Genomic DNA, 24,239 nt, shown 5'->3' with positions numbered 1-24,239 from the left:
GTTGATTAAAACGACGACAAAGATGAATTTAGCCAGAGTTCAAAACAAATGTATGGCACTTTGTGCCCTGACCCCACCTGTGTGTAATTAAGAGGAGGGCCGCCCCCTGCCAGCCAGGCTGGGAATCGGACATGGAGGGGGGGGCCCCGCTGAGAAGCCCTCGGGCCGCCGTCCACTTCCCAAAACTCAAAAGACAACACACTCAACACAAAGCATGCAACTCATGTGCGCGCTCAACTCTAGTAGACAGATGCAAACACTGAAAATTCCAATTCAACACAGAATTTTGTCCCATAAAGAACAGCTTGTCACATCATTTGTATGAAAATGAAAATGTTTCTATATTCAAATGACGCGGGGCAGGATACATGTGTTAAAAGTGGCACGATTGGAGCCCAGGCAAGAAATGGAAGGAAAGTGGAGAGAAAAAGGAACTTTCTATGGGTGAAAAGAGGAGCAAGAGGCTATAGAACTAATGCAATTTACCGGGTATCCATCCCGTCCGGTCTTGCCCTGGTGACGTTAGAGATTAGAGGATGAAGCATTGAAATCGGTTAGTCAATTTGGCTGAATATTGCCTTCAATTGAAATGGAAATGGTCACCATACATTGATTCCCTTGCATACAATAGAGTTAGTCACAGTTCACACCGCTCAAAATGTTATACATGTTCATGACAATGTTGCACGTTTTAGGGTTACTGCAATTCAGTTTATAGTTTTTTTTCTTTTTTTCTGGAGCCAATTTTGTTTCGCTACATCAATCCTAATTGCAGATGATCTGGAAAAAAAAATGTTAACTTCTAAATGGAATGGCGCTTTGAGGGAGTTCATGCATTTAAAAAAAGTCTATATTTATTTGAGAGGGGCAGTGCACATATGAACCTTTGTTCAGATGCATCCGATAGGTGTAAATATGCCAGATCTTTGCCAAAAATAAAAAGATCTTTGACATCCGCAGTTGCTAGGCAGGTAACAAAAACACACAACACACAGCACGGTACATTACGAAGAAATTCAGAGTTCATGGTTTACAGGACCGGTCGTCTAAGACCGTAAAATAGGATGATGCTATTTATTTACTGAATCAATGGGGATAGCTTTTGTCTTTTGCCACATGTGCTCATACAGAGCAAACAGGAAAAGTCCCCCAAGGAACTGCTTTCCCTGCTTTTCGATCTCCTTCATGTCATACACGCGTTGGAAATGTTCAGCCTTAAATCGGAAGACGGAGGTTTTGTCCAGTTTGAAAAAGAACCTTGTGTGTCCAAAGAGATTTACGAGTCCTCTGAGAAGAATATAATCCTAACATACGCAGGCTCGTATTGGTGGTCCATTTACTGGCAGTTGTGCGAGTGCAAGATGTGGACCTAGAATGCGTGCGCAAGACTTTTAAGGTTGTGTCCTGGATTTTACACCAAAATATTCGCCCGCTGAATGCTCACACGTGTTAACTGGAATGCTACATTGTAGGGCAGCGTGGAAATATACTTACAGGAGGTCCTGCAAGAGAAAGAGAGAAAGAGAGAGAGGAGAATTGTTAGATATTATTGGATGCATGTCCGCTTACTACACTTGAATTGTGGTTTGTTTTCAGTCAGGCGCCAGAAAAGTTCATAATATCGGATGCCAAAGGATTTGTGGTGATAATGTTAGCATAGCAGACATCTGGCTAATTTGTAATGTTTTGCATCGGGTTGGGATGTCAAGTCAGGGCTTTGATGGAGACAACACATCACCCTCTTGGTTCTTGCTGGATTCTTGCTATGCTCTAGTGCTTCTCTAACTACTATCCAGGGGTCCTTATTTTTCTTTGGGGCTTTTCCTCTTCTTGACTTGGAATACATTTTCATCGCTTTGGAAAGTTGTTAGTTCTTTTCAAAGTTTGTGCTCCCGGAGTCATATACATACCTGTCAACTTATACGTTTTTCCCTTATTTTATACGCTTTTCTGATCATTTCAAATTGTGTATGCCGTAGAACAACTTTTGTATGGGGGGGTGTTGTTTAAAAAAAAAAACTAACATTTTTTTGTAAAAGCGATCTCCTTCTACCCATTTCTGCTCTAATCCGGAAAGTCTCGGTCACTAGTAGCGACGACAACGTCATTGTCAATTGCTAGTAATGTCGCGCTTTAGGCACGATATGCGCACGTGCGTCACATTTCCGCTTATGTATTTTATAGGTACATGCTCTATTCTCTTTCCCAGCCCCCTCCCCTTTCACAGCCGCATCCTGTCGTCCGTCACGTCCGCCTTTTCGATATATAAATATAGCGCGTCAGCAGCTAATGTATATCCAGACAGTCGAGCTGTCCGCGTCATACGGCGACATCTAGACAATCTTGAATGGAGTGCATGCTAAAGGCGCACCGACTGATTAGGTACCCCGTTGTCCACGTTGGGGAAAAGCTTTTAGACTTTTAAGTGCACCCTAAGTGAGTAAATATGTGCTGCGTTGCATTGGTACGGTTTATTATCGTTTCATAAGGGTAATAGCAATCATTAATAAGGGGAGCAATTGCCCAAAGTTGACAGGTATGCAGATAGCCTTTAGAACAAAATGAACGCGAGGCGTTTGGCTGAAAATGGCCGAATATTAGCCATGTCCCGATACGGACTTTTTGACCTGCCATCCAATGCAGGACAGCTGGACAATGTTAGGACGACCACATGGGCCATCTTAACCGGAGAAGACGGCTGGCCAAGTGAAGCCCGGAGGCCCGGCGGCCCGGCTGCGTATTTGATACGTTTTTCTGATCATTTCAAATTGTGTGCCCGGCCGGCTGCCCTCTCTGTCACCGCCAGCCCAACGACTTAGCCCAGCGACTTAGCCGAGTGACTTGACTGGACTTACCCGCTTCTCCTCTTCTTCCCATCCTGCCACGCTTTCCAGGAGGCCCTGCCAAAACACAAAAATGGAGAGGGAAGCGTCAATTCTCCAAATGGGCCGGCGGCAACCTCGCGATCGGATCGCCATTATCGATACGCGAGTCGGGAAGTTATTGGACGCTATTCCATTCACTAAACGGGAAAATGAGCCCTTTCCAAACTTCTGCTGTCAACTCAAGTGAGTTCATTACTAGTGGTTGTCCAATCCATTTGGACTGGCAGGAATGGCAGCAAATGTGCATTTTTTTTCTTCTTTCCAATCCAAAAGGAATCAATGACACTTTCGGTTTCTGTCAATTTTTGCTGCCTTTCTGCTGATTTGGGAGCGTTTCTGGGTAAGTGAACAGGAAGTGAGGGAGGACTGTCCCCAAATAAATAGCCAGCGACTCAAAATGGACAGGAATTGAACTGGAAATGCCCCCAAACACCCGTGAAGAATACGTCGGATACTCTGGTTTCGGTGACATTGACAGCAATGAGCGTCCAATTCCTTTTAACGAGAGAGGGGGGGCAAACCAATTGAAGAATAAATGAATACATTTAAGAAAATGTGGCAAGGCAAGAGTGCATTTTGCCTCAAAATCTTTCATCCCATCCTAAAACGTGGTCCTAGTTGAACATTCTGGAACAAGTTCAAGTCAAATGAGCCGCTCCGGGGGAGCGTAAAGAGAACAAAGCAAAAAGTCTGCTCATCGGCATATAATGCTAAACTGCTCAACCTTTGCGTGCCAATACGAGATGGAGAAGCATTGCAATAGTTGACGACAAATTCAGCGGCATTAGACCTCCTCCTCCTCCTCCTCCTCCTATGATATCAAAACACTCATTCATTCATTTTCAGTAGCACTTAGACAAACAACCAATCACGCTCCTTTGTAGGGACAATCTAGAATTTTCAACCAGCCTCGCAAGCATGATTTGGGGAGTACCCGGAGAAAACCCACGTAGCTGTGGGCCACAACATGCAAACTCCACACAAAGGAGGAAACAAACTGTGAATATCAGAACCGTGGAGGCAGATGTGCTGACCACTAGGGCCCCCGTGCCACTAAGAGTGCATTCATTTTAAATTTCAACAGTGGAATGATTGATTTAGGTTGAAAAAAATAAAAATCTACACCATACCATCCATCCAACCTGAAACTTTTGACTTTTGACTTTTGACCATAGATGTAATACCTCGCTTTTAAGCACGCTCGGTGGCTATCCACCACCACGCTATTTCCACGAGCGCTGGTCAAATCGCCGAGCGGAGGCTTTCAAACGCGATCGTGTGTTCATTTCAAAGACATTCCCTGACGAGATATCATTTCATACGGCGTGGACACTGGATGCCGTCGTCGCTGGCGGGACATTATTGGGGTAAGGTACACCGTGTTTCCAAGTGGAGAGCGCTTCATCTGTAACAGGAGAGGAAGCGGCCGTGGCCCAAAGTCAAGGGCTGAGATTTTTGGGGTGCCGAGCTTCCCCTTGTTCCCATTGGCCGCTTCTATATTTGGTCCGGTCGGCTGCCTTGGCGCCGAGGGTGGGAACGTGGCGCCATTGGGGGCTCGTTCGTTTCTTGTCCGTACCGACTCTTCCTGTTGTTTTTGGGGCATTTGCAGGTGACTTGTTGTGTTTTTTGGGGCATTTCCAGGTAACGTGCTGTTGGGTTTGGACCATTTTAAGCTGTTTTAATATCTCAATGGCTGCCACTGAAGTTGCCGGCGTTTTGCCAGCAGGTATTGAAATATGGGATGTGATTGCGGATCAGAAATGAAGCAAAGTCCAGTTGGTCACACAATTCACTAACATTCCATTTTGCAGCGCCCCTGCGTCCAAAAATGAAAGAAAGCATTTCATTGCGTATGTACAGTCCGGATGAGCTACAAATGAGATCCATACTACATGCAATTCTCTGTCTTTCCCAACACAGCTGGGAAGGAATAACAAAGAAGCATTCTTGGGTCAACCCCGTCTCTTTCTGGACAATTATAAGCAGGTGACTTTGCCGAGAGGTCGAGCGGGATCACGCGGCCAGGCGGCCAGGCGGCCAAGCGGCCGCCAGGCGCAGCTGCAAGACAACGTTTCACTCTACACGTGCTCATCTGAAGTGGCCTGGCTTGTCTAGATTTGATGTCACGGAATGTGTTCTTCAGAGTCCCCACCTTTGCAACCTGGGCCAAACAAGCAAAAAGAAAGCTTTACACGTGAGCTGCCTCTCCCCAGCTTGCTTGGCCCAAATACTAGCAAAGACGATTTGGAGGCACTCTCACTCTTTGCCTCCAATCCCAAATTGGGCTTTTCTTTCTTCTTGAATTGAATTGAATACTTTTATTGTCATTATACAAGTCTAATGAAAGCAGAAGAAGCGCACGCGCCTTCTCGGCATGACAAGGTGAAAGACTGAAGACATTGGTGAGCACTTGTAACTGTAACTCATGGACGGTGATAGACGTCCAATCTATTTTGACTGGCAGCGATCATTCGATAGCTGTCAAATGAGAGCCATTCAGAAAATTTGGGTGAGCAAAAAATGCAATTTTAAATAATCCAACATGCACTTGGATGACATCCATGTTGGATCAAACCAACGCGGGGGTGTTGGAGCCTAGCCTGGCTGACTTTGGGCAAAAGGTGGTCTACAGCCTAGACTGGTCGCCAGTCAGTCGTAGGATACGCAAAGACAAACATTCATTGGGAATGAAAAAATGTTTGCAAACGTCCTCTGTTTTTTCATTTGGATTTTTTTGGGGAAATGTATCTCTCCCTACTGTTGCCAAAGGACTAAAGATGGAAATGAGCCTTTGGCTATAATCTTACATATTTTCACGTGTCCATTAATATGTATCTTCGCCCAAATCAAACTGGAATATCTCACACAACACAACAAAAACAGAACTTGAACAACCCGCTCTCTTCAGGAAGCTACTATTTTTGCATCCGTTACAGCTTCCTGTAAGAAGGCGGCAGTTTACTTAGGCGTGTAACACGGTCAACATGTGACCTCGGTTCCTCGGTACGATGGAGACCATAAATCTGCCGCCTGGACTCCGACACAAGTGACCTAGGAACGGGAACGGGAGCGGGGAGCGGGGAGCCTTTTCTTCCCAGGCTCAGCTCGCATTCATTCAGTCAAGGAAGGCTTTGATTGAAAAAGCAACTAGCAAACACGTGTTTTGGCTTCTTCTGGGGATCCCGCCAATTTTGCTCATTCACCTTTCTGCCTTTAGCCGCTCACACCTCTACTTGGCTATGACGCCCACGTCAGGACCAGAAGCATTCTGGTGTTCCCGTCTGGCTCCAGACTAAAACCACGTCTCACGTTGTCCAGTTCACGGACGCCGTTCTTTCTGGCACCTCTGGCTTCCATCCGTGGCGCATTTTAGCACCCCGGGCTTGTCCTCGCTTTGGCACGCTTGTCTTCCATCAGCACCACTTTTCAGGGTTTCACATTTCAGACTCGCTAGCCACAATGATTTGGAAAATTTGACTGAGTGACCTAGCCAGGTTAGCCAGGAATAGATGCATGCTACTATATATTTGTGTCAACTCATATAATAAAAAAATCAATCAGGACATATAAACTCACTAAAGTCCTAAACATAAGGTAGTTCCAGTGCAAATAGTTTGGTTGATTTGGCTGTAGATTTAGTTGGATGGAGCTTAGATGGCTTCAACATTTCTGCAAAATTGAAATAGTATTGAAATAAGCATCTGACAGCGAGGCCATCAATTGTGATTTGTTGACTTTTGAGGCCATGTGGTCTACCACAATGACTCAAACACAGAACATAGTAGAATGGATTAAGGTTGAAAAGTACTTTTGGAAAAAAAAAAAGTCTGCGCTGCGACAATCAAAAATGTGCAAATTCAAACCCTACCGCTCGGGAATCTCAACACCTCCTAAATGTTCTTCTTGTCTTCTTGATAATCTGACTTGCTCCCGTGGTGTGAAACCAATAATGCTCAGTTGATTGGCCACTCTGAAATAGCATGTTTAGCATGTTAGCATGAAGGAAGCACCTGACAAGGCGTCATCCCTAACCAAAGAGAGTCCGTTTATACCACGTGACTTTAGACGCCACATCGGGGAAAAACTTCTTCCACACCGTTGCTTGCCTATGTTAAACTCACATAGGCAAACTTTTCAAAAGCCCATCAAAGGAACCTGCGTGCCATTTCAAAACGGATATTAAACATCACGCCAGCCTGGATGGGTCACTCGGCTCAGACGTTTTTAGCTTGAACGCTTTCTCGAATCCCGGCTATTTTAGCCAAACTATCAGCAAAGGTGGGACGTCAGGGGAAGAACCTAGAAAAGCCACTCAAACCTGGTGTACGTTAGATGAAACAAACGGAGCGGCTAGTTAAACCTCACGCCGACCGCGTGGGTGCGTTTCAACTGCTCCCACAAGAAATCCCAGTAAGCCTCCCTAACGGACATTGGCAAAGGCGTGTTATGGTAGGGAGGCACCCGGCAAAATAGGACGACATCCGCTCCCTTTGGCTCTTTCGCAACAGGGTGGAATGACGGATAACAAAATATGACGCATTATTATTCGGACCGATGCGGTGCAAATAAAAGTTGCGGGATACGCTCGGTGAAATTTAGCTGCAACCCGAGATAGAGCCCAAATGAGTTTTTTTCTCTCCAACGCGCGCAACGGTGCAGGGCTCTCCTGCCATGGTTGGAGAAATAAACACAGCGGACATGCTTAGAATAATTCACCAATGCGTAAATATTTGAGGGAGGGAGACACAATTGCTTCCACGTGTCAATACAAAGTCACGACCACCGACTGTTTAAGCGTCCGAGAACCCGCATTTCGCCCGTGGTCGGGAGTCGTGCTTGCAAAAAAATGGGTGTAAACGGCATTCGAGTAAGCAAACGTGGCTGCTGATGGGAGAATTTGTATATTACATATACAGCCGTACCTCTACTTAGGAAATTAATTGGTTCCAGAACTTAGGTGTACTTTATATGTAAATTCTCTATTATTCATTCCACGGTCCTCACACAACTACCAACTAAACCCTTTAAAATTAGTCAGTGTCCCAATTCAGTATGAAAGATGCGAGGAAACATAAAAATGAGAGAAAATGATAAGGAAACGATTTATTAATGTCTTAAAATAAAGAAAGCATAAGAAAATGTGCCCTGCACTGCTGAAATACTTCCCTCCGGGGCCGTTATTATAGCACATGTAATACCCGTGTTTGTCCGATAGATGGCGGCAAGAGCTCGTTCTACCAGCGCCGAAAGTCGTCCACTTTGTACTATATTTTAGACTTTTACGTGTGCCGTGTGCCTTGTGTGTGCCGTGTGTGTGCCGTGTGTGTGCCGTGTGTGTGCCGTGTGTGTGCCGTGTGTGTGCCGTGTGTGTGCCGTATGTGTGTGTGTGTAAATATGTGCCGTGCCGCGTTGCATTTTTAATCGCTTAATAAGGGGAATTGCAATAAATATTAAGGGGATCATTTAGGTATGTAAGAGAGAATCTTGAAACATGGATAGTGGTTGTTGTGAGACAGCCAATTGAATTGAATTGAATGCTTTTGTTGTCATTATATGAGATAGTTGAAAAGGCTTCCCGTCATACAATTTATCAACAGTACCATGACCACAAACTAGGATTGGGTACTTTCGGCAGATATGACGGAAATGCCACCTGAGCCCTCCACGCCAAGCGCACTAGGAGTAGACTTCCCAAAAACAACGTGCTTCACTATCACACGGCAAACAATTCACCCCTGAAGCCATCAAAACGCCCCTCCCACCCCATCTCTGTTTTTTTCCATGCGGTCGGAAACGTCTTGTTTTCTTAATGGTTTCCTGCAAAGTTTCTTGAGTCCCCAGTGTACGGGGGGAGCCTTCACCCGGCGTCTAAATTGGGCCCAACAGTGTAATCAAGACTGGGTTTCTCCGTATTTTTAAAACGCAGACCTGATCAGGGATTTTAAAGGAGTTGAGGTCACAGCAGGAAGAAGCAGGTTGTCAATGAAGTCAAACCTCATATGTGACCTGATCAAATGATTGTGTAAACCAAGGGCGCTAAACTCTGCATGGTTAGTGGGCCACATGAATGCCAACTAGATCTCATTTGATGGATTCCCTCATTATAGCGGTGCAGCTTGATTGATCAGCATCGCGCCCTGCGGCCGCACCACCAGCCAGGTGGCTTCTTTCTTTTTTTCCCCCCACTCTTAACCACACGTCCACCTCGTGATCCCCGACATTTACATCCAACCGAGAACAGCGAAAAATCATTCGACGAAAGGAGGGCAATTGACCCCGTTTGTCACGCAAGACTTTCCTAAAGCAACAAACGTAACAATGTCGTAGCCTTTCTCAGTGTCGATTCCATATTTTAAGCCCCGGGAATTTCCTGTAAGGTTAGCCCTATGTGTTGCACTTTTCAATACCGTATTGATACTGAGCAACTTCAATCGTGAGTGCGGTGGTTTTGATAAAGTACATACGTTCTGACTTCACCTTTGTCCACCTATCAGTCGATTCGAGACGGCATGTTTTACCTCTGTTTTCCCAAGTCGTGCTTCGCGGACAAAACATTTCCAGCACGTCGCCTCGACCGGCGTTCCCCGGGGGGTTTTATTCACAGCTTGCGACAAAGTACCACCTTTGCCTCGAGTATTCTGCAAAATCCAGATTCTCAGACTCTTTTCCATCCTGGTCGCTGAAGGCAGTCTTACATAACGCTTCTTTAAGGCAAAGACATGCATATCCCTCCGACAGGAATCTTCCGCACTTGCGGTATGCCGCAAGATGAAGTTGTCTAAAGTATCCAGATTCTTTCATGCTTGACCCACACTTGAAACGGGACCTCTATCGGACCGCTGTGTTGTGACGGCTGGTCTCTACGCTTTGCTAATGCGCGTGACACCCACCAGGCATGGCGTAGCCATGGGGAAAAAGTGTTTCCTTGGAGTGCGCCGCCAGTTCCAACGTTCTCCATCCTGTCCACACTAAGCAGAAGAGATTTGATCTGTAATAATAATACGTGTGCCTGCCACATTTGCGTGGACTTTCATTTTCACGGTAGTAGAGAACAGCACTCACGGCACCTTTTTCCACTTACAGCTACGCTAGTACGGCGTCTCGATTAAACGGATGTGAGCTTTGTTTGCATTCCCGGTGGATGCGGCTCTTCGTGTCGAAACGGTTCCTCCTTTCTTGCCGTGGAGCGGATTTGAAGGAATTTGCGCCATAACCTTCCACGATCTACTTTTTTTTGGACAGGCCACCAACACAGCTCAGCAATTATTTATGTTGACATATCTTGCGTTAGACTATCGACATGTATGGAAGCGGTAGGCAACGGTGGTGAAAAGCCACTTTTGATTCATGCCAAAGTTTACAGCGGACATGCCCAATTTATAAGAGCCTAGCAAAAGAAACCGACAGAGGGGAGGGAGGGATCCAAATGTTACTGTTGTGCGATCTACCGATAGTTCCTTGGCGATCTACCGATAGTTCCTTGGCGATCTACGTAACGGCCACCCCTGGTTTGGTGAGTCTATTTGTAGGCCCCGTTGAACGGTTGCTAAAAGTTAGTCTTCGTAGCGTATGGAAACAGAGAATGGCACCATTTCCACACATGGTCCCACTCCCAGGCCGGACTGCGCATGTGCTAGCTGGATGGGGAAGAAGTTCAGATTTTGAGCAAGCAGAGATCAACAAGTTGACAGTCAAGGGCCTACTCAAGCTTCGGGGGAGGAACATAACTCCTTTCTCCCTCGGTGTCTGTCCATACCCCCCTGTTGGAGGCTGCTCATAAAACACCAGCGCTGACAGGGGTAGATACGGCCGGAACAGAACCGATAGAGCCAAGGAATGGAGAAAAGCTTCCCATACATCACGGCTATCCGGCTCCCCCGAGCGCCGCCGAGAAAAGAGGATCCCCGGTCAAATCTGAGCCGCAACGCTCCGGAGGGGCGATTCATCTCGCGCGAGCTGGCGCCTAGTCCCAACGTAACGCCGACGTTAGATGTGGCTTTAGTTTGCGTGGAGATATTTAGAGGCGAAGCCATGATGACGTTGGGTCATAAACATTGACAGAAAATTCTGAAATGGCAAAAAGGTGGTGAAAACAAAAGCTGAACTTTGGAAAATGGATGCATGTAAACGCTTGGGGGAGACTCACGTTCATAGTCATTTGAGCGACAAATACAACTATGTGTGAGAAAATACGGTAAGCGGTGTTGGTGCCATAACGCTATTGTGAGCTACGTGAATATCTATGATTAAAGGGTCTAAAAAGAGCAGTTTTAGTTGTTTCATTCTTTTGACAAATGGGAGAATCTTTAGCATTATCCCCGCTAGCGTGAACATCGCTGCAAGTGAAGTCCTCGACGTGGCCACAGGGTATAAAAGGGGCCGACGTGCCGGTCATGATTAGCTAAGGAAGTTCCCCTGCGTGGGCTCTGCTTTAGCAACAAGCTCTCTCGTGGAATGGCAATTGCACTTTCACGCAGGTACAAAGAAAAATGTTCAAGCACAGCAGAAAGGGGCAAGTGTGGACTTCATTACCAACCGACGGTTGTGTCTGTTCCACCAGACGAGGTTAAAACCCAGACTCATATTGGAATCTAGTGAAACGCGCCACAAATAGCCTCTAATAGAAGTGGCCATTATCCTCACCGCTGGAATGTGCAGCTAATGCACAGCAACCAGAGCCAGGCACCGTTAAAATACTGCGGTGGGTTGGCGCTGTAGGGGTCTCGTCTGTGTGTGTGTGTGTATCGGTGTTCATTTTTGTTGTTGTTGTTGACATACGAGGAATAATTGGGAACAAACAATGGAGGGGATAAATGAAGAGAGATTGAAGAAGATGAATTGCCAACTGTGCCGACACATCATCAGAAAACTGATGTAAGCGTATTGGCCTTTTCTTGCAACATTATTTTGGTTCCCACCTGCTCCGGGCCAGGGTCCACGTCCCGGACCCCTCCGACTCCATTACGAGTCTCACCGTGACAGACGGCGCTACGCTGCGAGCAGAAATCCGAGTGTAACGTTACAGTCCATTGGTCACAGTTCAGCACATCGTGCTATCTAAATTTGAACTTACGGTGTCCAGCGAGGTCACCGTAGATGGACGTATCTGAACATGGTTAGCCAAAGTCCCGTACTGGCGATAAAATGGAAAATGGCCAGCTAACGGAGATAAAATATTTCTGGGACAAACATGACTGAACCTAAAATGTTGGTGTGGGCTTCTGTGAATAGAAACCAGAATATTCTGGTGCGGAGAGTGCGTGGGAGGGACGGTCCGGGACCTCGTCGGTCTCGGTTAACGTCAGTTGGAACATCACCACGGTCTTGGGTCAAAAATTGCAATGGGAAAAATAACTGCCCCAAGAAAGTTAGCCATAGCCAAGCGCTCAAAAGGATGTGCGCAGATTCTCAAAAGGACAACAAGTCATCAGGAAAGCGGACATTGCAAAGCATTTTCCAAATACGGTGTCTCTTGGCCAATTTACGCAAGAGTACCGAGTTAAAAAGGAACCAAAGTTAGAAGCGACCGCACGCATGTGCCCATGACACGATTACTGTGCAGTTTGTTCCGTGTGTGCGGCTCGCCGACTGATTTCCTGTCTGATCAACCCTGAAATCCTTCAAAGATGTTCTTAACGGTAATTCAACGAGTCTCCCACCGACCGCAGCCTGGAACCAACTGTCAATCTTCTCCCAAATGACTATGGACAGTGTGAAGCTCACGTTTCATCGATTCAACGTCTGTCGGTACTCACTCCGACATGGCGATGCGGTAAAGGGTTCATCGCTGGATGTCACGGAGACCAAAGCATGCATCATTTGAAACGTTGCGACGACCAATCACGTCATTGTGCGTAATTACCATATTTCCTGCCATGTACGGCGTATTTGTCGCTCAAAGAAATGATGATTGAATCGAAGTTACGGCTTATGTGACCACAAATTAGACTTGACATGCACGGAACGCCATAACGCAAGACAATGACAACCCTATTATTTCAAACTCGAGAAAAGATAAACTGATAAAACGCTCAACAAAATCTATTTTGACATCTAGGAATGAAATTCAAGAAAAAAATAAACCGTATGTTGCATAAAACGTGAAAAAACTCACTTGTGCCTGCCTTTGCTCGCTCAGGGCGCCGCCATCTTACCTAGGGATGACAAACGAGTGCCACACTTCCTAGTTGGACTGATCACGTGACTTCCTTTTAGAATTTGTGTACATGCAGGCAACACCCTTTCATAATGTGCAATCCAGCAGATGATCCTTTGGATTGATAAAGTATCTCAGAAATACCAGGTGGGATGATTTTTCTTAAGATTTTCCTTTCAAAGTAACGCCTATTAAAACCATGAATATGGAGGTGAAAATGGTGAATCAGAAGCCTCTAATACGAGAGAAATTGTGATTAAAAAAAATGACAAATCCTTTTAGTCCTTTTTTGTCCATTTCAAGGAAGGCCAAAATACCTCGGCGGATAACCACTTTGACTGGAGCTGGTCCGTGCCAGAGAAGCACAGCGAGGGAGGGAGGGAGGGAGGGCGGGCAACACTGGTGTTCTGTCCTTGGCCCTGAACAGCAGACGCCACGACACGTCCCGCAGAGACGGCAGACATTCGGTTCAAGTTTCATGCTGGCAACATGTGCACGCATACTACAAACACATGCAATGTGATCAAGCAAAGCACGTTCAAGACCTTTCTACTGTACCGTGCATTTTTCTCCATCAGCATGGGGTTTACAAACCCGGTTCTTTCTGCCCGCGAACTAACTGTTAGGTACTCAAATGTATACTCTGACCGACCTATAACCTTTTGGACTTTACTCACACTAATCATGCCTAAGGATCCTACCATTGTTCTCAAGTCCCTGATTTCAAAGACTAGCTAGCCATGGAAAACAACCCCATACCATATTGGGAAGTTCTTTCTAAATTGAAACGCCCCCTGATAGTCAAATTAACGCCCAAGAAATATAATGTCGAATGGGTGGGTGTGCTTCTTGCAATAAAGCCTTTGCTGAGGAACCACCTGAACCACCCTGAGACTCTCAATATTTATTCTATGTATGTTGTCCCCTTTTATCTTAACAGAAGAGAACAGAATAGAAAACGACGCTAACACTAACGCACTCATTGTCAAGCTACAAAAGCGTACACAGTATGTCAACAACAAACAACCTCAAGCCAAAAGTCTTGGATAGAGTGTCCTTCCACACCTTTCATTCCCTCAAGCGTAGATGTATTTCACTTCAAGACAATGTACCCAACCGGAGTGGACGGTCTGGGGAGGCATGCAAAAAGGGGTCCAATAAGGTAACGGTATTGCGGTAGGGTCAGAGGTCAGGGAAGAGTTTGGGAATGTTCGTTCGGACTGATAGAATGCCGCCAACTCTGGGGGCAAGCGCGGCATCCTGTTCACGGCTAAAAGAGACGCACACGTTACCTCTGCGGAAGTCAGAGGTCAAGAGGGCAGGCGACCTCACCAACCCTTCTCTTCGGTTGCAGCCGGTGGAACAAACCTGTTCCAAAGATTTAGAACCAACAGACACACATGGCACAGAAGGCAGCGGATGGCTACAGGTGCTAAAGCTAGCTCAGTCCAAGGGCGTAACTTTGAATGAAACATTCGAAGGGTGGTGGATTCCCACCTGAAGCAGGTCCCAAAACCTTCCCCGAATCATCTTTTTGACCGGAAACTTCAATGCGACATACGGAGGAAATTTTGTTGTTATTTTGCATTGGGCTACAAACCAGTGGCTTTCATTATTGTGTTTACTTTTGCCCTCCTGAGCTTGCATGAAATTGGTACCAAATGCCTATTAATTTCACCCTGACAGGTCCTGCAGTGATAATAAACAGGAACATGCGTTGCATTTGGAGCCAAACGCATAAACACCGAGCAACTGATGAGTTACAGTACACGGCCAGGGTTTTATTCCCAATTTTGCCGTGCGCAGCAAGTATCTAAGGTCGGATGCCACCCGCCAGCTACGCTCGGTTTGCTTTCCAGTATAAATTGGCATCTCCACTTTCGACCTTAAAGCACAACATGTGGCTCACAAAATAATAGACAACAAACGATGAATCATTTTCCCAGCAATTCCTGTGTAGCGGTGCCAGAAAAGCTGGGGGACCTCCGAGCTCGGAGGAGGCATTACGGTACTTCAAGAATTTGTTCCGTTTTGTTAGGGAATATATTGCATTTTCAGAACGGACACAGTCCAAGCTGTTGCCTTCCCGGTCTGCTCGTCGCAACTTTTCCAAAAATCCGTTTGTAAACATTCAAAATTGCTTTTTCTTCCGAGAAATTGCAACGGGTTTGCAGGCCAGGAAATGGCAAAGGAAGAGTGTTTAGGGAGCAACAATTAGCACCCCTCAGACCGGGACCCATTCCCAAAACTGGCCGTATTTTATGACTCACATCTGTCTGTAGGGTTTTTCCCGTTTTGTAATTTTGACAGTTTCCTCAAGAAGGAAATCGAAGACATAAAAATAAAAAAAAATACAAAATCTATGCCCTATAGGAGTCACTCCTATAGGTCCTGGTCCACGGACCTGTACCGGTCTGAAAGCTAGTTGGTGCCGGTCTAGCAGAGAAATAAATACTGTGGTACCCCTACTTAAGAAATGAACTGGTTCCAGAAGTTCGTAACTCGGATTTTTTTAAGTAGAAAGCTATTCGCATGGGCAGGGCAAGTCCACTTTTTTGGGGGGTGCTGTAGACGCATTTCTTTTGCCGTGGTCAAGCACCCCTCGCTTTGGTCTTGAATCGTACCGTTTCTCACTTGAGTCACGAGACTTTCAACTCCATCACAGCAGGCGAGAAAATTGGGCCGCTTATTTATATGCCGTATTTGAGACGGCGTTAATTCCACAGTCTCCCAATCCTGCGAGAGTGGATGGAATTTCACCGCGCAACCACTTTTGTCTGTTTTAACAGCTTTTTAAAATTACAATTGTGGTTTTGATAAATACGGCTACGTTTTCATTTTTGTTTGGAATTTTCACCAACGTGAAAGCAAATCCCATTGTGCCGGCAGAGTGATGAAAAAATTGCTGAGCATGTTGAAGAAGTTTTACGTGACAATGAAGAAAAATGGTGCCTGGTTTTATTTCCCGCTGCAATGCTTGATTAAATACAGACAGCAAATGGCTTCCAAGTTCAAACACAGCCATCAATTGGATAGCGTCCATTGATTTCTAACATTGTTTCCCTCAACACTTCCAGGCAGAAATGTAACTCAATCCTAAAGTAACAGCCTCAATGTTATCACGGCGGCAAAATAACTTTCGGAGATCAACGGCCAAAGCCTAACATTGTTCCGTGGGAGGTCTCTCCATAACAAGCACACATTTGCAAATGCCAGGACTGGTGATTTCAAAAGCATTTCTTTGGAATCCATTTGAACATCACTACTTTTGCCATTAGCAAACCCAGCTAAGCCTTTTCAATAGAAGCCATACATTATTGCCACGTACGTTTGAAGTGTCCAAGATCAACGTGTCGATGCGCGATCTGTAACGAGCTGCAATGTGCCAGTCGTTTCCCACTTGAGACACAGAGCCAGATATGGTTAATGAGCTGCACCCTTAAACAAGACTCATTGGCAGACTTTGCTAACCGAATCCAAATGCGCTTCAAACGACACGGTAAGTCCAAGGCTAAAATAGTCACAACAGATAGCCCTCTCTTTAGTAACTTCATTCAAACGTCCTAGATATCAATTGCCATCCATGGACGGAGCTAAAACTACTGCTGACATTTCCAGTTGGAAAAAACAAAAAAAACATTTGCTCATGAACAGCTGCCCGAGGCAGAGCATCACTGTGAAGTCAGCGAGGTTAATTGCACCATCCCTAGTTGTTCTTTGTCGGCGCGCCATGTCAACTTGTCTCATTACACTCAAAAAGCCGACGTTTTGAATCGAGGGTCGTGTCGTCACTTTATTACGGTTTCACACTTGTTTATTGTGACGTCAACCTTCCCAGGTCCAGCAAACGTACAATGCGGGGAAATTAGCTAGACATATGTGGTCCAGTATGTGTAGTTCTATCACATGACAACGCTTCTAGCTAGCAGGAAATCAACGGCACAGGTACAAATTTGTGATGAATGCCACGTGTTATATTAGCAAGTATCCAAGAGTGACACTTGTTCAACTCGTAGCGCGGATCCAAATAAGCTCAGCCTCTTCCCACGGTTGTCTTCCTTGATTTAAGCTATCACAGAAGTGCTTCAGGATGGAAATCAGTTGAGGCATGTTTTACTCGAACGGCTAACTATTCTTCAACGCTGGAATTACCAAGGGATGCCACATTGTTTCTTTTCCCTATTAGCGGTTCAATCCCACATAGCCAGTAGTAATTGAATTACGGGATAACTTAGAGCAACAAGAATATAACATTCAATCAAAAAAAGTATGCTTAGGTGGTGTAAACAGCCTAAACAAAGTCCTGTCTCAATAAATGATGGGGAAAATGTAGAAAAAGCCAAAGGAAAAACACACATTTTTCCATCAATCAAAAAAAGGACTGTGCAAATCATGGCAAAATTCAAATATTTTTGGGAGAAGCAAGTTCTCACTACATCATCTATCATCCTTATAAGGGCTTTCCCATTGGTGATCACCTAAAACCTCAATGGCTTCTAGAAGGACGTTGCAAAATGCAGAATGACTGTAATGGATGATTGTTCGGAGCTGTGGCAAATGGGAACTCCGCCACGCGGTCTGGCGGCGGTCGATCGGCCGGCGGTCCGAAAACGCCACGGAATAGATTGGCTTCTAAATGTACGCACGCAACTCGGGCTACTCTTCCGACACGCTCGATCACGGAACATTGACATTGGTGACTTGAAGTTTGTTTGCGCACGGCATTCCGGGGTGACACTTCCTCGGACATTAAAGAGCCCCCTGGCGGGCCCAGCCGCGCCCCCTCCCTCGTGCACTTCCGCTGAGTCGGGGCAGGGGGTCCTATTTGTTTGGATTGGACGGTCGCTGGAGTCGCACTCGCCTCTCCGTTTGTTGTTGGACCGTACGAGCGGCCTTTTGAAGTGGCGGCGGCAGAGAAAGAAAGTGTGCGCAGCGGTGGCCGTCACGTGCCAACGGGGACGGACGGACGGACGGCTCTCTTTGCCGGTTCGACGTGTTCAATGCAAATGGTGGTTCGGACCCGAGTCCCCGGTGCGCGCAGTCCGTTGACATTGGAGGCTAAAAATGGCTTTCTTAAAGAGGAAAAGTCAATGTCTAGTGAGTCTATCCATTATTATTCCAGAGCGTAGTCCGTATTTTAAAGCGTATAGCACGGAGCTTTGCTTGGAAGTTTCTCGCTGACATTATTGTTAACTAGATGTATTTTGGTCAGAAGGGCTTTCAAGTATATTGGCCTCCTCCCTACTTTGATCCTATTTATGGATAGTGTCAGCGATATTTTTGTTAACAAATGTATTCATTTTTCCTACAGATACAGAGATTGTTCCCATATCTAATCATGTTGAAGTCCAATGTTCTGACAAGAGCAATTTGTTTTTCACCAACATCCGGATCATTTGCGTTTCCCCACCATCAATGAAATGGCCTTAATCTACCTGAATAAAGCACCCTTTTACTTTGGTGACTAATTTCCCTTTAGAACCCGTCCGTCATGGCCGAGTCACTACAAGGTAGACAACACAACAAGACGGCAAAGGAACCCGTAAAGGAACGGCCGTCTGTTCAACATTGGAATCGAACCCGTTCACTCTAAACGTATCACATCCCATAAGTGCAATCATTCAAATCTGAAAGCTACACTTGCGCCACTTAAACCATTTGAATCGATCAAAGCAAGACGACTTTTTCCCCCCAAAGTACAAGAAAAAAAGCAACCGGGGGAACTGTTCAAAGATGCGCTGAATAAGTGCAGTGTCACTCTACGAGCAACTGGAATTGGAGCAGAAAATAGAAAAGACACACACACACACACACACACACACACACACACACCCAAAAAAAAAAAAACGTAGCCGGAATCCAAGAGCGGAATATTTTCTCAGCCACATAAAATACTTCCACATGGAAGCGAGATTCAACAGACGCAAAACAAGACCGGGATTAATAACATTGACTGGCATGTTGTCAACGAGCCGGCGTAGAATGCCAAACACAACATGGTTACGTCCACGTGCTTCTTTGACACACGATGGCCACTCCGAGTTGACAAAATGGCAGGCGGAAAAATCAAGCCGTGTACATTAGAGGTATATGCAGAAATCTGGTTAAAAGAGAACCTTGGATATTTCATTTCTAATCGAATACAGGAAAAAAAACATACAGTATTTTCTCACGTATTAGCCACCTCCATATGGTATATTTAAAAAATAATTTGGCAGTTTTGATTTTTTATGCTGCTTCTGGCGTAGGGTGCGGCTCTCTGACAGTTTCAAATTTGGTCTTTTTGTTGGCCACCCGAGTTACACTTATGTTCGAGTAAACTTCAACATAGAGTGACATTGAATAGAATCTTTTTGAGGAAGCCTTCATTATAACCCAACGGCGACATGAAATGAGTTCACTGACAGCACGGAGGTGTCAAACATGTGCTCGCAGGTCAACGCAAAACAAAGAGCCCAATGGCGACTCGCATCTCAAAAAAACCTGACACACGTCATCGCTCTACGATGAAATAGCAGCGGCGGCGAGAGTCAAAGACGGCCCGGCAATAAGGTAAGAAGCTGGTCGGTCGCTAATGGGAAAAAGCCTTCTGTACTAAAAGCCCTCATTAACCTTCCCGCAAAGAATAGGATTGGCCAAAAGCCCGGTGAGATTCTTATCACCTCTCTTCCTTCTCCCCGGAGGGCTAAAACAACACGGATCAACATGTGGGCCGTTTGGATTCCGCGAGACGGGGGTCAGATGCTGAGCAGATCTCCGATTCGGCCCACTCGTGGCCGTTGGCCGACAAGAAAGAGAGACGCTTCGGCCAATGGGAGCACGCGTCTGCGGTCTAATCGTGATACCATACAATCCAAAATTCCAAATACAACCTTGCTAATAAATGGCGGGGGCCTTACAAGAATGAATGCGGCGTGCGCTGACAAACAAATCAACCGATTCATAATTATTTGACTACTACTTATTTCTTTCTTTATATATACTTTGTGGTGAACCTCTAAATCTCATTCTACTTGTATAATGACAATAAAAGCCTTCCTTTCAATTCTATGAATTAGGAGTGAATCAAGCGTGTCGTTTTTTTTTGCAAAGGACGTTGATAATGAGGAGGAAAGGGAGATGGATTTCCCGCTCGGAATTGAAACGTCCTCACGACTGCACGCGTGGCGCGGCGCGGTCCAAGTGGGATTGGAGCAGTTGTGGCCTTTATTCCCACGAGCGTCAAGCCGAGAGTCAGCTGTCGCCCTTATCGGCGGGAGAGGAGCCCCGGGTCGCACATCTGGCGACCCCCCGCCGCCGTGGCCTCCTCCGTCATCCGCCCCCTTTTACGGCGCTCGCCGGCGGAGCGCCGTCGTCGCCGTTCGCGCCTCCTGAAAAAATAGAGTTGCGCTAAAGCAAAGCTGAAAACGCAGAGGGGGAGGTCTGGGATTCATCGGGGGCGCACATGCTCTCGCTTCGCTCCCGGGGCTTTTCCACAACTCGGAGCGCAACTCAATCAAAGACGGAAGCCCGTTGAATGGTCTTGGGTGGAGATTGGCAAAGAGCGATGGGGCCGGGCCGGCGATGGCCTTTTTCCAACTTTCCCACATGCCTGGGTTCCCTCCCTTGCCTCCAAAAGCCCATGTGGGTCAGCGGTTAGCGAAGAATAGAGCTGTTTTGGAAAGCGGCGCGCCAGCTCGCCCAGATAATGCTAAGCCCTTAGACTAACAGAGCCTACCGGGCCAGCGGAAGGCCGCTAATCTCCCCATAGATACACCCTGCAGACTCTGCAAGGACCAAAAACCCAGAGTGTTACAAAATGTTGGACACAAAGCGGCAGATTAGCCTTGGGGGGGGAAACAAAGTGGAACCGTGGCTTGGAATTCCCAAAGGCAAATGGAGGGCTGTCGGTTTAATTTAGCTAAGTTCTTGCACAACGCGGCGATACGACACACGACGGGCTTTTATCGTCCATCCGTGTAAGGCTGGGGTGGGCCAACCATTCCACTGTGGGCCGCAGTGGGTGTGGCGGCTCTTCATTCCAAGCCATCAAGAGGACACCTTTTCACCAATCTGGTGTCCTACAAGTGCAATCAGTGGATTGCACTCAGGTGCTTCTAGTTTAGTTTAGTCATTCCGTTTTTGTTTTTTTTTGGATTGGTTGAAGCCTACTACATTCATGACCACCCTTGGCCCTTTGCTAAGCCTAAGCCAGGCCCAGCCCAGCCCATACCCTCCTGTCCTCAAAATGTAATGACGCCCCTGGTCGAGGTATTTCCAAATCCCGGGTCACACTGTATTCTCATTACATGATATTGCTTAAGAAAACATGCTCCATAAGTGGTATCTTGAAACACTCCAAATCTGGCATCTCACATGGCATTTAATGACGGCAATTGGCCGCGGGGCAAATTTTGGCCGGCTCCGAAACGAGCAATGTGGCTTTGATTACGGCGCTCGAAGCTCTTTTAGGCCGCTGGCGGGAGGGACACGGCCACGGCGTTTCCGCGTCCGACGGCACGATGATTGGCACTCGCAAAAAAGTGTCGGGATTTGCCAGCTCACCCTAAATTCAACTTGACTGGACGCAATCAGGAAACGGTTGTGGACGTGGACGATTTTCTCAATAAGCGGTGCGGCGTAGTCTCGGAGCACCATGTCATTTATTCGTTTAGACAGTTCATTAGAAAGTCACTTTGTGGAATATTACGGTAGGATTACAAGATAGGCCCGCAACGTAAAGTATGTACCATGTCCAAAAGGAGGCAGCCAGCGGATCATTGAGTCAATCCTGGCACTCCCATTTTCCAACATTCATTTGTCCCGAAGCTAAGTTGACGCTTGAAAAGTGGCTTTGCTTTAGCGTCGACGCAATGTCGTAACTCCAAACACAGTTTATTGTCTTTCAATTGGGCGCTCTTGACTTGTTATGCTTATCTTTTTTTCCCTTAGCTTTGAGAGGGGCAGAAATAACAGAGACGGTAGACAATAATAAAGACTCAAAATGATTGAAATCATCACTGAAATTATCACTGTAGACTACTGATTCATATAGCTTATAGTACGTGGTGTACTCGGTGGATTGTGACAAATTCTTAAGTAGAGCCTGACCGTGGAAGGAACAAAACAAAGTGTTAACAATTAGCGTCCTCAGGTCCCAAATGTTAAAAGAATGCCGTGTAATGTAAACATGACACACCACGGTCAGATATTTAAAAAATACAAACGCCTGAACTGGGACAAAAGTGTTCCATATGCAGATGCCACCTTAGTTTACAAAATCTTCCATTATAAAGCTCCTCCTCCTCCTCTGCAGGTTTTTGTACACAAAAAAAAAAATTCCAACAGATCAACAAGGGCTGGCACTAGATGTGACTGTGTAGTTCCCTTGAAAAAGAGCGCTAAATGAGCCAAAGCACCTTCTCTCTTCATACCTGGAACTCAATACCAATGAACATACGTCAACTCCCGTCTCTCAATCTCTTGGCCAATCATCTTAAAGCCTGGCCGCTTAGCACAACATCTCCACTTTATTGGAAAGGGCGATGTAAAAGGAGGAAAGCTACTAGACTACATCCAAACTCTGTGACTTTAGGTTCATCTCCATTGGCAATCCCATTTGCAAATACAAGGAAGAGAAGTTCAAGCCTGGAGGGGAACAGATATGTCATATTTGACCACAAATCCAAAGAATGAGTCTCGTGAGACGTTCTTTGGATGTTTGAGTGTGAGCAGCTATTACGTTTCCTCCGCTTTCATATTAATATTTCCGGTTATTTCCCGTAGCGTCAAAGATTTATTGTTCTTAAAGCCGTGAATTGGGCCATCAATCAAATACCCCGCATTCTCGGCATGTCTGTTTTTAATATTTCACTTTTTTTCTTATCGGCGTGGCTAATGTGCAAGCTCAGTTGTTTTTCAGTTGTCGTTGGCACCCGGCCAACATTTCCTACCGCTTCGTGCGCCACACGTTCATTAGTCCGCACGCAGATACAATCGCGCGCTTAGAAAAAGGTCAAAGCTGCCGTGGCAAATTCTTAAAAGGCCCGCAAGGGCAAGTCCTTGCAATCTGAAAAGCCAAATGAAATCCAAATTGCGACAGACTATACCCTAAACTGGCGGCCATTCGGTGGAAGTGCAGGCATAAGGACAGATCATCGTTTGCCACTTGGTGGGAATCCAAGCACTACTCGGGACCCTTTTTGATGGAGAGATCCATAAACAATTCCTATTTTCATATTTGAATCCTTGAGAGCCATACTAAGAATTTGAAAGTAAATATGCATGAAAATGTGGTGCCTTTTTTATTCATTTCACCATTTTTAAAGCACAACAAGTCTCTGAATTCTTTTGACAACATTGTTACGCTGTTGCTAATCAACGTGTATACAAGAGTGTCGTGAAAAGAAAAAAAGGATTCAAAAGGCGCTAGAGGTCGCGTCAACGCCACAATGTCGACGTAACGCTCCCATTGTTGCGTTCGGAACTCGGCTCTCTCACCGGCGGTCGGTTGCCATATTTTAGCTGGGAGCCCTGTGCACCCATCACAAGAGCCACATGTGGCTCGGGAGCCATAGGTTCCGCTACCCCTGCACTACACTGTCGGGTGGCAAAAAGATAACATCTTTATTTTTCCAACGCACTATACTATGCACTGCAAATCACACTGAGCCTCCTAATCCAAATATTACACGTAGAGACAAAATACGGCCTTTTGTGCAACGTGGGCCTCCCTCCGACACGGAACAAAACATAGACAAGCCTTGCAATTGATTATTCTTTTCTATCCTCCTCTTAACTGAATCAGACTGCTTTACGAGCTGTCGTCTTGTACTAACTAAGTGCGTTTTGGCCTCCAGACACTTGGCACGACATCAAGTGGAACGCAGTAAGCAGAGGAACTCCCACATAAAACTCCATAAGGAAATCCCAATCCCGTCAATTTGATCCCATTGGCAGGGACGCGTCTATCCGATGGACGACGTTCGTGTCGGGATACGCTTTTTTACGATGCCGACAGTAATGGTAGAAGATGGCGGGAGCTCAAAGCTGCTTTAGCCACGCAGTAAGCTCTTCCTGCCTTGTGATAACAAACCTCTGGCTATTGTCCCCGGGTGGTGACCCTTCAAAAACGTACAATTGTGTTCCTGCTCATGTGCTAACAACAACAAAACAAGCAACCCCCCAAAAAGTGCACTGACTGCTCACGAGCTAACAAC

General features: G+C 46.1%; 1 protein-coding gene across 1 annotated transcript in view; it reads right to left on the bottom strand.

Moving 5' to 3' along the window:
• Nucleotides 1-24,239, bottom strand: part of LOC144082398 (uncharacterized) — a 77,747-nt gene that overhangs the window by 32,601 nt on the left and 20,907 nt on the right. Inside the window, exons 4-6 of the mRNA XM_077609550.1 lie at nucleotides 2,856-2,900; nucleotides 1,495-1,502; nucleotides 487-513 (exon numbers count right to left, since the gene is read on the bottom strand). Coding sequence (XP_077465676.1) covers nucleotides 487-513; nucleotides 1,495-1,502; nucleotides 2,856-2,900 — 80 coding nt within the window. The remainder of the gene's footprint in view (nucleotides 1-486; nucleotides 514-1,494; nucleotides 1,503-2,855; nucleotides 2,901-24,239) is intronic.

This window comes from Stigmatopora argus, chromosome 9 (assembly GCF_051989625.1).
Source record: "Stigmatopora argus isolate UIUO_Sarg chromosome 9, RoL_Sarg_1.0, whole genome shotgun sequence".
In the NCBI taxonomy this organism is placed as follows: Eukaryota; Metazoa; Chordata; class Actinopteri; order Syngnathiformes; family Syngnathidae; genus Stigmatopora; species Stigmatopora argus.
This window is presented reverse-complemented; position numbering and strand designations above follow the sequence as displayed.